This window comes from Thalassophryne amazonica, chromosome 17, assembly GCF_902500255.1.
Source record: "Thalassophryne amazonica chromosome 17, fThaAma1.1, whole genome shotgun sequence".
NCBI classification, from domain to species: Eukaryota; Metazoa; Chordata; class Actinopteri; order Batrachoidiformes; family Batrachoididae; genus Thalassophryne; species Thalassophryne amazonica.
Window position 1 is genome coordinate 51,068,585 of NC_047119.1, and position 12,097 is coordinate 51,080,681.

Here is a 12,097-nt window from a genome sequence, read left to right on the forward strand (position 1 = left end):
GGTAGGCATCTGCAGTCCTCAAAAACATGCCCTCCGAGTCTCAAATGTTTATAGCGCATGTTCCTTTAACTATACATCATCTAATACATTAAAATTTACAACTCTTCACCCATAAATTTAAAATTTGGTCTCAGTCACGCTAAAGCTGAACCTGGAGGTCCAGAGGGGTAAAGCTACAGGGCAGATGGAGTGTCGTCTTGTTGCATAGCCCTACGTCAGTCAACAGTCAGCAGCAACAACGCAACTCTTTAGTTTACCTGTGGAGACACAAACAGAACTTTGCCTACAAACCCTCAGAGGAACATAGCAAATATGGCAGAATTCATGATTCTGATGAAAAGTTTTTACTAATTTATGGTTTCTTTCTTCTTTTTTTAAAGTGTTTGGCAGTATATTTGAAAGAGAAAGGCAAAGGCTGACCAAACATCCTGAAGCCAAAGTACATACTTTTTTTTAAACAAGACCTGGCATGCATTACAGTGCTTGTATCTGCAACTGCAAATGACTGACAAGATTCAGTACAAAAACATTTTTTTTTTTGCATTCTGTCCAGTACACCAGCTTCAAAGAAGTGTTTCATTCCATTGACTTTCCCTCATTTGTGTGTAGTAATGTTCATACCATCCAAAGTCATGCTGCATCTTGGAAAACGAGGCACTTAGTATTCATCCACATACACCGGAAGGACTCGCCATATGTGCACTTAGATCACTTACATCTAGGAGGTTTTACAAAAACATCAAATCAGCTCTGGTCCTGTTCCAACCCAGCTTAAATCTAGATTTTATATATATATATATATATATATTATATATTATAGTATATAGATTATATATATATATATATTATAAAATTTTTTTTCTTATTTCACAGGCAGTTTCTTGCTACTGTTGCAGTATTTCTCAAAAACCATCTTGAGTAAGTTTTCGATACCTGTTGTGCAGTGATTTGGTGAGATCCAAATAGTCCAGCAGATATGTGTAAGATCATTCAGTTTACGATCCAACCACCAAATTGGTATAAAACTCTGGAGAAGTCCTTTTTTCAAAAAGCCATTAAACCACATGAAATTTTAATTTTTGGGGTGTATAATGCTGAAGTGATTGTTTTATCTGTTCACCAATCCATTGCAATTAACATGCCTTCTAGACTCTTAAACACTGTTTCTCCTCAGTTTCCATCCTTATCCAGCCGGATTCCAGACCACCTCCAACATTGGGATCGGGGCCATCCTGTCCCAGAGGGCTGAGGGTGACAACCGCCTCCATCCCTGCACCTTCTTCTCCCGGCGCCTGTCTCCCGCTGAGTGTAACTATGACGTGGATAACTGAGAACTCCTGGCGATCAAGGAGGCATTGGAGGAGTGGAGGCATTGGCTGGAAAGTACTGCAGTTCCGTTTATAGTGTGGACAGATCGCAAAAACTTAGCTTACATCCAGTCAGCCAAAGGCTTAACTTCAGACAGGCCAGGTGGTCACTATTCTTTGGAAGGTTCAGTTTCACCATCACATACCGTCAGGGTCTAAGAATATTAAACTGAATGCTCTCTCTCGTCAGTTCCCCACAGAGATAAACCATCACCACCAGACCGGATCCTGCCCACTAATCTGGTAGTGGGGCAGCCTCACCTGGGACATTAAGAGAGTCTTCCAGGAGGCTCAATGCCAGCATCCTGATCCCGGAGACTGACATCCCGGGTGACTATTCATTCCACCAACCGCTTGTTCCAAGGTTCTTCAATTCTATCATTCATCCAAGATATCATGCCACCCTGGGACTCGTAGGACACTGGCCTTGGTGTCACGCTACCTTTTGGTGGACCACCATCCAGACAGATGTGAGGGATTTCATCCAAGCCTGCGCCATCTGCGCCAGGGGCAAGTCATCACATCAGCCACCGGCCGGCCTCCTCTGACTGCTGCCCACATCGAGTCGCCCCTGGTGGACTTCCGCCATCCAATGGTCACACCACCATGCCCACCATTGTGGACTGCTTCTCCAAGGCAGCATACTTTGTGGCCCTGCCTAAACTGCCATCTACCCAGGAGATCGCCGACCTTCTATTCCACCATGTTTTACGCCTGCATCGCATTCCTTTGGACATCATGTCAGACTAAGGACCCCACTTCACCTCTCACATTTGGAAGACTTTCTGTGTTGCACTCAAGGTCTCGGTCAGTCTCCCGTCCCGCAAACCGAGAACTTGAGTCCACCCTCCGGTACATCACATCTTCCCATCTGGCTTTGTGGAGTTCTCAGCTGCTGTGGGCGGAATATGCCCATTACACCCAAGTCAGCACTGGACTCTCACTGCACGAGGATTCCCTGGGATATCAAGCCTCTCCTGTTTCCAGCATAGGAAGAGGGAACTGGCAGTGCCAGCAGTACATGCCCACCTGCGGCACTGTCAGTGGGTGTGAAAGGTGGCCCGTTCCACCCTCCTCCGGATGAGGGGACTGGACCAAACGCCATGCAGATCAGTATCGCACCCCAGCCCCCAGTACCAACCAGGCCAAGAGGTGTGGTTATCGGCCAAAGACATACACTCAAGGACAGAAGGCACAAGTTGTTACCCTCAATTCATCTGTCCCTTTGAGGTGAACTGGGTGCTCAGTCTTTCCAGTCACTGAGGATCCATCCTACTTTCACGTCTCAAGCCAGTACACACTAGCCCCCTGTGTCCCCCAGCCGATCCCCCTCCTCCCGCCTGGCTCGTGGATGGCTATCTGGCCTGGACTGTGTGGCTGATCCTGGATGCACATCGTCGGGGGGAGGGGGCTCCTGGATGTTGCAGGGCCTCATCTTGGACCATCCCTGCTACATGACTTCTATTGTGCCCACCAGGAGGCCTGGTTGGTCACAGGGGGCTCCTGTTGTGTGATTTTCATACTCAGTTCTGAATCGTCCTGTTTTTTTTTTTTCTGTCTTCTTCAACGGCTCCTGCCTCCGTCAGCTCTGTGGTGCAGCCACCTGGTGTCGGTTCCCTGCCACCTCCGTCATTCTGGTCCAGTTGATTCTCCGGACTCCGGTGTCACATTGCACATTTCCAGATTCTGTGAATTCATTTGTACAATAAACTGTTATCCTGTTTTCCACCTCAGCTCCCAGCATTCTTGGCTCCTAATTCGGTTCAATTTGGGTTCAATTGTACACCAGTTATTAAACCCTGAACACCCCACAACCTATCACACATTGTTACTGGCATGTGTGCACATGTATTAAAAACAATGCACAATCCATCGAAAAAGCATGAAAATATTGTCTGCGTTAATTGCAATCCCCCCTTAGTCCACAGTACCAATATTTAATAGGTACAACATTGACATTAACCAGACTGTGCAAATATAGATGAACATACATATTTTGGGTGCCATCTTGAAAAAAAAAATGGCTGCCATCTTAAAAACTGAAGTCGCTAATGGAATTTTTGCAAAAAGTAGCCAAGAAGTACCATTATGCAAATTTGGTGCTTGTATCCAAAATGAAAGATTCTTATGATCTATGCGTTTGTCTTCTGCAAGAAAAGATATAGGACAAAACTAATTAAAGTAGGTTTAAAATGCACTTTTTTAAGACTACGAGGTTACAGTAGTCAATGTCAGTCCAGATTTCGGGGCACTGATAGAAAGTCTAGGCTTGTCGTCATTCATTCTTTAAACGATTCATGATTTTTGCATTACAAGGCTTTTGTTTTTTTTTTTTTGCAGTTGTCATAGCAACATTTACACAAGTTTGAGTTTTTTTTTCACCTTACAACTCAAACCACTAGCCAGGAAGGGGGTTGGGGCTCCAACTCCCTCAGTAACCCTTTTTCCCAGCTTCCCTGAGGTTGCATACAATTGTTTCAGCAGCATTTACATGATTAAATATCAATGTGAAGTAAGGCATACAATAATTTGAAAAATGTTTGTGCATCTGTTTGTTCCACTGCTCCTCTGAGATGCATGGGCCACTTTCCCCCCAAGCGTGCTGTGTGCCATGTAGGTCAACCCCAAAATTGCCCTGAAGGGGTTTGTTTTGGGCAAACATCAAGGTAATTGGAGCCAAAGGTAAAAAATATTTGGTTTATCTGTCCATTTCTTCCTTATTCTTCTCCCATCCTTTGGCTGATTTCCACCAAGTTGATATGTGAATGACAGTCAGTGCCAGAATTGTCCTTAAAGGTTTGTATTGGAAAAACTCAAAGTTGTTGGTGTCCAAGATTAAATTATGAGTTTCACTTCGATGACAAACACTTCGCACACATATATGGATGTGTCGTGTGGAATTAACCCAGGTTACACCAGATTTAACGAATGGCAATCATTGAGGGACAAGGTCACTGGGGTCCATGGATAAAATGTAAAGGGTTTTTTTTCCACTCCAATTTGCATCAAACTTTCCACACATATGGGGTGGGCTCCCAAATTTGTCAAAGGCCAGTGGTTGAGGTTAGGTCTGTTCGTTGACCTACTCTTCTCAGGTCTTTTATTGATTTCTACCAAGCTTGGTATGTCAATGAAGGTGCTCCTGAAATTCCCATTGAAATTTTAATTTTGAAAAGGTCAAGGAATTTGAGTTTCATTCCAATTTACCCAATTTAGGCCACAATTAGGTGGATTCCAGAAGTGGCCTGGCAAGGACAGTCAGAAGTTAGTCATTTGGTAAAGGTCAAAGTCAATGAAAAACTGGCATAGCCTTTAACCGTCTTCAGGGCCATGGGTACCATTGCCTAGTTGGCTTGAAAAATTAGTAAACATTTCATTGGCTGTCAAACCAATTACAACTGAGAATTTTAGCTAAAAAAGGTAGAATTATGTTGTTGAATTCTTGGAGACAAACTGAAAACTGATGCAAAATCCTAATCTACCTCCAAATTTAAGCGAACTTTTCTGACCAAGTCTACCAAAAATCCAGCAATTTTTCCACATCTTGTACAAAACAGAAACAAGAGTGATAACTATAACCTTTACCCTTCTCTCTCATTAAATGAATGTATACATAGGACGGAATGCTGTTGAAACAAGAGTATTACTTCATTATGACGGTATTTCGAAGAATTTGAATTAGGGTTTACCCAAGACATCAAGTATTTCATCAAACCATCACTTAGTGGATCCAGTCAAGTTGAAGATCTCTTTTAGCTGTAAAATTCTAATTAAATCATTAACAATACCAGGAAGCAGTGAGATGGATCTCAAAAATAGCTCAAAGTCATCATCCCCCCCCCCCCCCCCCACCCAAAAAAAAATGAGGAGATTTTGGCTTTTGTCTTCTGTTCAAACATTGTTCAAGGCAAAATACTTGAGGGTCTTCATGTGTGCTATAATTTCAGTGCAACAAATGGGGCTAGAAAAAGTCAACAGTAATGTTCATCTTATAAAAGGAGAAAGAGTTCCATTACAAGTTGGAATGAATTCTGTACCCCCTTTTACAGCACTTTCTACTGCCTTTTTCCTCAAAGATTACTCTATATTTACCTGCACACAGGACCCATAGTAGGTGCTGATGAACTGCCCACTCCACAGTGAACATGAAAACTGGTCCAAAGTCTTTAGCCATGTTAGCACCAGTCCTTTTCCTCCCTCTCCCTGAGACTACCTGTTCCCCTACTCCCTGACCCAGAGGCAGAGTTGACCCCCAGGGTAAAGTGGTACCCGTTAGGCACCGCCCCTGTCCGACCCTGTGTACCACCTGCTGTGGCGGGCATGGCAGCAGTTCCATGTGGAGCCGAATCTGTAGTAGAGGCAATGTTTCTGGCAGTGTGGGCCCCTCCATGGGTGCTGACAGTGTCTTGGAAGTCTTCTGTATCATCAAGGAGGCATTGTTGAGAAATGTCCTGTTGCAGTGGGTTCAAACTAGGGTCTGAAGTCATGTGGGTGACAGGTATCGGAGACTTGTCGTAGGCCGTGAGTAAGCGCTCATGCTCTGAAAGGCCACGGCTGAAGCGAGTTTTATAGGCCACAGCAGGACGAGGGGTGAGGGGGGTCTGGGGGAGCTGCCTACGACCACGGCCTGGAGTGCTGGTACCAGAGGTTAGTGACAAAGAGCCAGATTTAACCACAGTGCTACCAGGCTAAAAGGAAAAACAAAACAAAGAGTTATCAGGGGTCACTGTAAGATTAGCAAACATGCTAACATACAAATGGCAGTTAGATAATACACATACGAATGCTTGCATTACCACAGCAGTACAGTAACAAAGCTATACAGTGTATTGGCCTGAGTATAAGATGGTATATTTTCTTGGAAATACATTTGAAAACAATGGGTCATTTTATAGTCAGGGTCTAGACTTGAACCTATGGCAGAAATTCTGCATTTTATGATTTACAAAAACTGCACCTGTTTGAGGAGACCAGCATCTTGGCTTTCTCCTGGAGATGTAGATCGGCTGGGACCGGCTGACTTGGTGTGACAATGCTCCCTGTTGCCATAAGGCTCACAGGAGTAATACCGCTGCTTCTCTCCCGCCGAGGAGTGGTGTCTTCTCTCATGAGGTCGGCCACGGTCCCGATCCCGCGCTCGCTCTCTGGAAGCACTTTCAGGAGAAGGATCATCGAACGAACCTGAAGGATAATCGCAATGCATAAAAAACAATAAGGTAGATGGAAAATGTAGTTTAAAAGATAGAACTAAAGGTCCTAAACATATGATGAAGAACATCAAGACTAAGATTAGCAAGACTTTTTTTTAACAGAACAAAAGGCAGCATAGGATCAACCTGTCCACCTTCTGGGTTCAGTGTAGTTTTGGAAGATGTCATGTCTGCTTGTCTGTTTAAAAAACATAGTTCAGTCAGAATGTCTATCTGTCTATTTTCCTCTGCTTGGATGGATGGGTGAGATTTATTGTCATTGTCATTACACAGGTGCAACAACAACAAGATTATGTCCACACTCCAATTACCACAGACAAGATACAGCAATTAACCCACAATTATTACTTATTTACTGTAACAGTGACACACATCAGAATTAAAGAAAACACATATACATTTGACATTGTTTATGTGTACTAAACTTTGAAACAGTCTGTTTTCCGAATTGACGCGATGTGAGTGTGGGGAGGGGCCACAGCAACATGTAGTCGCCAATCCATTCTCCCCCAAGCTGGGGGAGAATGGGGAGCTACAGCAGCTAAAACTGCACGGCACCCCAGAGGGGGAAGGGAGTGGCGTGAGCGGGGGCCGGAATGGGATGGTGGATGGGGACAGTAGGGGGTGGAGGGGGGCTGGAGCATGCTTTCAATCTCTGTCCATGTGTGAGTGGCAAATGAGTCAGTTTCTGTCTGTGTGTGCTGGAGTTGCAAAAGATAAGAAAGAAGGCAGGCCGTAGAAAGGCCGTAGAAATTCTTCTGGAGGAAAACAACAGGGCATTTTGTCCTTCAGAGGCTGATAAGCCTGCCATGTTTATGGTTGAGCAGTGAAAAACACCTTTACAGCTCACATGAACAACCGGATCCAATTATGAGTATTCCCTGGTCTCCGACATCTTCCTTTGCAAGGCGTACATTTGCTCCGAGATGTTATCCAATTTGCGTCCGAGTTCAAGGGTTAACGCAGTCTGAGAATGTATCGCTTTGCCCAACTCAATAATCATGATGGACAGGTGAGGGGTCGTGGATCTGGTGGCAGCCATCTTGCCAATTCTCCGGTAGGATAGGGCAGCACATAAACCAATAAGTACCAGCCCTCCTACAATGAAACCAAATATAAATAAATCCTTGACGTCCTCCACAGAGAATGGCACAAAGCATGCAACACGCCATGTCTCCCAGCAGTCAAGAACATAGCCCGCAGGGTAGGTTCCATCTGGGCACGCAGGGTCCCCCAGCCCTGATTTCCTTGTTGAATAAATGGTATCAATAGCATTCAGAGAGACCAGCTGACCATGGTTAATCCAATATAGTTTGAAGAATTCACAGTCTGGTGAAGTAGGGGACTTGAAGGTTGGAGCAGAGATAGAGGAGAGAGGAGGAGATGCAACCGTCCTCGCTGGAGTCCCAAGATGTATGCTTATCTGGCAGTAGATAAGGTCATACAAATGCTCATCTTCCAAGCTTCCAAGGTGTCCCAGGACAGTGGGGATATACAATCCCTACACCATGTTCTGGGTGGCCTTGAGGTTCTCCAAGTTGGATATCCATGGAAAGCCATTTCTCAAAACTGTTTAGGAAGTATCCTAACAGGATGCAAACAGTATTAGAACTGTCTTCCCTCAAAGTGAAGGAACATTGGCTCTGCTCCATTTTTACATTATCTACAAACTTCTACTCACGAACCCTTGTTGGAAGGGGCATTAGCCCCTTTTAGGGCTTCACAGGTAAGATTTAAATAAGCGCAGGCAGGTGTCAAGCTTCCTTTTAACTCTATCCATAGTGTCTGGTCAATCTCAAGTACAACGAGAAAGTGTTCCAAAATTTAGGAGCCACAAACTGAAATGCACAAGGCAAACTGGTCTCAAGTGAAAGAGCAAGAATCCATCCATCCATCCATTTTCTTCTGCTTTATCCGGAGTCGGGTCATGGGGGCAGCAGCTCAAGCAAAGCTGCCCAGACCTCCTGAACAACACACACTTCCCTCAGCTCCTCCGGGGGAACCCCGAGGCGTTCCCAAGCCAGCCGAAAGACGTAGTCCCTCCAGCGTGTCCTGGGTCTTCCCCGGGGCCTCATCCTGATGGGACGTGCCCGGAACACCTCTCCAGCGAGGCATAAAGGGGGCATCCGTAAAAGATGCCTGAGCCATCTCAGCTGGCTCCTTTTGACGTGGAGGAGCAGCAGCTCAACTCCAAGCTCCTCAGGAGTGACCAAGCTCCTCACCCTATCTCTAAGGGAGCGCCCAGCCACCCTGCGGAGGAAACTCATCTCGGCCGCTTGTACTCGCGATCTCGTTCTTTTGGTCATGAGCCAAATCTCATGACCATAAGTGAGGGTTGGAACGTAGATCGATCAGTAAATCGAGAGCTTTGCCCCCCTACTCAGCTCTCTCTTCACCAGGGAGAGAGAGAGCAAGAATGATTAAAAAACAAACAATGAACTGCACTGTTTCCTTTTGTTGTGTCATCAGGGAGCATTTAAGTACAGGTCATGGTCATTGGGGTCAAGGTTAATGAATTTCCTTTTAAACCTGAATGGGGTCAAACTTTGTGCATAAATGTAGGTGGTTTCCTGATATATCTGGTAAGATCAGCCAAAGGACAGCGGTCAAGTTTATTGGGGTCAAAAATCAGATTTCCACCAGGCAGTGAAATGTTTTATCTGGAAATTCTATCTTCAACAAAGTGTCTACATCCCTGCTCATGTCATCCTACCCACTGTAACTACTGTAGTGACTTCTTAACAGCTACTTTTTGTCATGTCCCCAGTATTTGTAACAGCTGGTTAAAATTTACTAGTCTATAAGAGAAGGGAGGTAAAATGGGAGTCCGACAGAAAACCACTGGGCGCCACTAATCCAGTGAGACTGTTAACAGATGTACCACAATGTTACCAATAAGTGAGCAGGATTCACTGCAGTTGACATAAGTAGTTCAGCATGCTGTTGAGTACTGACATGGTTTTTTTGTGTGTCACAAAAATATTTTGCCAAATTTAATTATGTCTCTAATTAAAGGCAAATGAGTTGCTTCTTTCTGGACCTCAGATGTGTGGTATGAAGCAAAGCACTGGAGTGATTCCAATTCTCAGATTAAAACTGCGATGACAGAAACACAAAAGCCTATTCATCATCCTGATGTGTCGAGCACCGCCTATGGAAAGACCCGCTTTCTGTTTAGTCTCAGTTTAATAGAAGCAGAGAAAGCAGAGATGGCTGCGGGATGTTCTGTTATCTAGCTGAGAGGTACCCATAAATCCCTGCACTGGACCTGTCCGCTCTGGCCTTTCATCTAGACAATAAAGCCCAGCTGCTGCCCTCCAGCGTTAACTGAAGAAAACACACAGACAGCAGATATCAGACAATGAACATTCAAACACACAACTCCCGAGAAAAAAACTCTCAAAAAACACTGAACCTGAAACAGTTAACTCAAGCCCTTCTTTCCTTGCATCTGCCAGACTCTTTTTCTTTTCTAGTCTCATATTTAATATAACAAATTTCCTCTTTTGACTCAATATGTCTCTGCTGTCTATTGGCTACCCATAAAAGTAACACAATTTCCTACAATTCACCAGTGGTGGGCACAGCTAACCAAAAAGTTAGTTTCGATAACCATTAATCAGATAACTGAAGTTATCTTTTATGACGATAAACTGCTAAAAAATTTATCTTTATTACAGATAACCGATAACTTAGTATTGATTTGGACGCGGCCACATCAGATTACATAAAGCAGTTTCACTTTAAGGCTGCTGGGTAAATTCAAGCTTTACAAACACAAAGAACACACGAAAAATGAATAAACAGAAAATAAAACCCCAAACACTGTAATCATCTTTCAAAAGCAGTAAGACACAGTAACATGAAGAAAAGTCCCTCTGTACACACAGCTGCGCCATGAGAGCTCCTCTCCCACACAGAGTATTGGCGATTAAATTACAGCCACAAAGAAATAAAATAAAATAATGTTCAAATTAGTCTGTTTTGTTTTTGTGTCAAGTGGACAAGTCACTGTACGTCCAAAGTGAACCTGAACTACACTACCCACAATGCTCCCTGCGTCGACTGGCCAATCACGTTTTGCGCTTAATGATAATGTCATCGGCAAGCGACAGGCAGCCAGTGTGCTACAAACACACAACAAATGGACTAAAATGATTGATTTTAGGGTTTACAAATGTTTTTGACCATTAAACTTTACCAGCAAAAGAAAAAAATGTTATAGAACTGAAAGTTATCGGAACTAAATTTATCAGAAGATAATCCGATAGCAAAAACATTAGCTTCGATCATTATTTGCTATCGGATTAGCTCAGTGGTGTCCAAACTGTTCCAGAAAGGGCCGAGAGGGTGTAGTTTTTCTTTGCAGCCACTGACTCCAGCAGGTGATTTCACTGATGAACTCATCCCACCTGCTCAAAGTGATGTTAATCAGTGAAATCACCTGCTGGAGTCAGTGGCTGCAAAGAAAACCTGCACCCTTTCGGCCCTTTCTGGAATAGTTTGGACACCACTGGATTAGCTGAACTGTGCCCACCACTGCAATTCGCCCCGATGAGGTTTCGAATCTCAGAATTTCAAAATCAAAGAGCAGTGGCTGCACTGCGAGATGTCAACAACATGGTGAATTGCTACAGAACACTGTGATAATGCTGCATTTTAACCGCTATACATGAATAATGGCATCAACATTGCAAAGTAAAACTCTTTGTACATTGCATCTAAAACTCTAGTGAATATACAACCCCTGGCAAAAATTATGGAATCACCGGCCTCGGAGGATGTTCATTCTGTTGTTTAATTTTGTAGAAAAAAAGCAGATCACAGACATGACACAAAACTAAAGTCATTTCAAATGGCAACTTTCTGGCTTTAAGAAACACTATAAGAAATTAGAAAAAAAGATTGTGGCAGTCAGTAACGGTTACTTTTTTAGACCAAGCAGATGAAAAAAATATGGACTCACTCAATTCTGAGGAATAAATTATGGAATCACCCTGTAAATTTCCATCCCCAAAACTAACACCTGCATCAAATCACATCTGCTCGTTGACATTAACCCTATGTCATGAAATTGACCCTATGTGTCTTTTTGCAAGGAATGTTTTCACAGTTTTTGCTCTACGGCAAGATGCATTATCTTCTTGAAAAATGATTTCATCATCCTTAAACATCAGAAAAGTGTCCAAAATATCAACGTAAACTTGTGCATTTATTGATGATGTAATGACAGCCATCTCCCCAGTGCCTTTACATGACATGCAGCCCCATATCATCAATGACTGTGGAAATTTACATGTTGTCGTCAGGCAGTCATCTTTATAAATCTCATTGGAACGGCACTAAACAAAAGTTCCAGCATCATCACCTTGCCCAGTGCAGATTCAAGATTCATCACTGAATATGACTTTCATCCAGTCATCCACAGTCCACGATTGCTTTTCTTTAGCCCATTGTAACCTTGTTATTTTCTGTTTAGGTGTTAATGATGGCTTTCGTTTAGCTTTTCTGTATGTAAAT

General features: G+C 43.6%; 1 protein-coding gene and 1 long non-coding RNA gene across 2 annotated transcripts in view; one reads left to right on the top strand and one right to left on the bottom strand.

Annotated features, from left to right (window-relative positions):
- Positions 1-241: 241 nt before the first annotated feature.
- Positions 242-12,097, top strand: part of LOC117530144 — a 29,635-nt gene continuing 17,779 nt past the window's right edge. Inside the window, exon 1 of the long non-coding RNA XR_004566193.1 lies at positions 242-379. This is a non-coding gene — a long non-coding RNA (uncharacterized LOC117530144). The remainder of the gene's footprint in view (positions 380-12,097) is intronic.
- Positions 5,403-12,097, bottom strand: part of LOC117530142 (voltage-dependent N-type calcium channel subunit alpha-1B-like) — a 439,538-nt gene continuing 432,843 nt past the window's right edge. The window contains 2 exon segments of the mRNA XM_034193105.1: positions 5,403-6,055; positions 6,325-6,548. Of these exon segments, the coding sequence (XP_034048996.1) occupies positions 5,543-6,055; positions 6,325-6,548 (737 nt within the window). The 3' untranslated portion in view covers positions 5,403-5,542.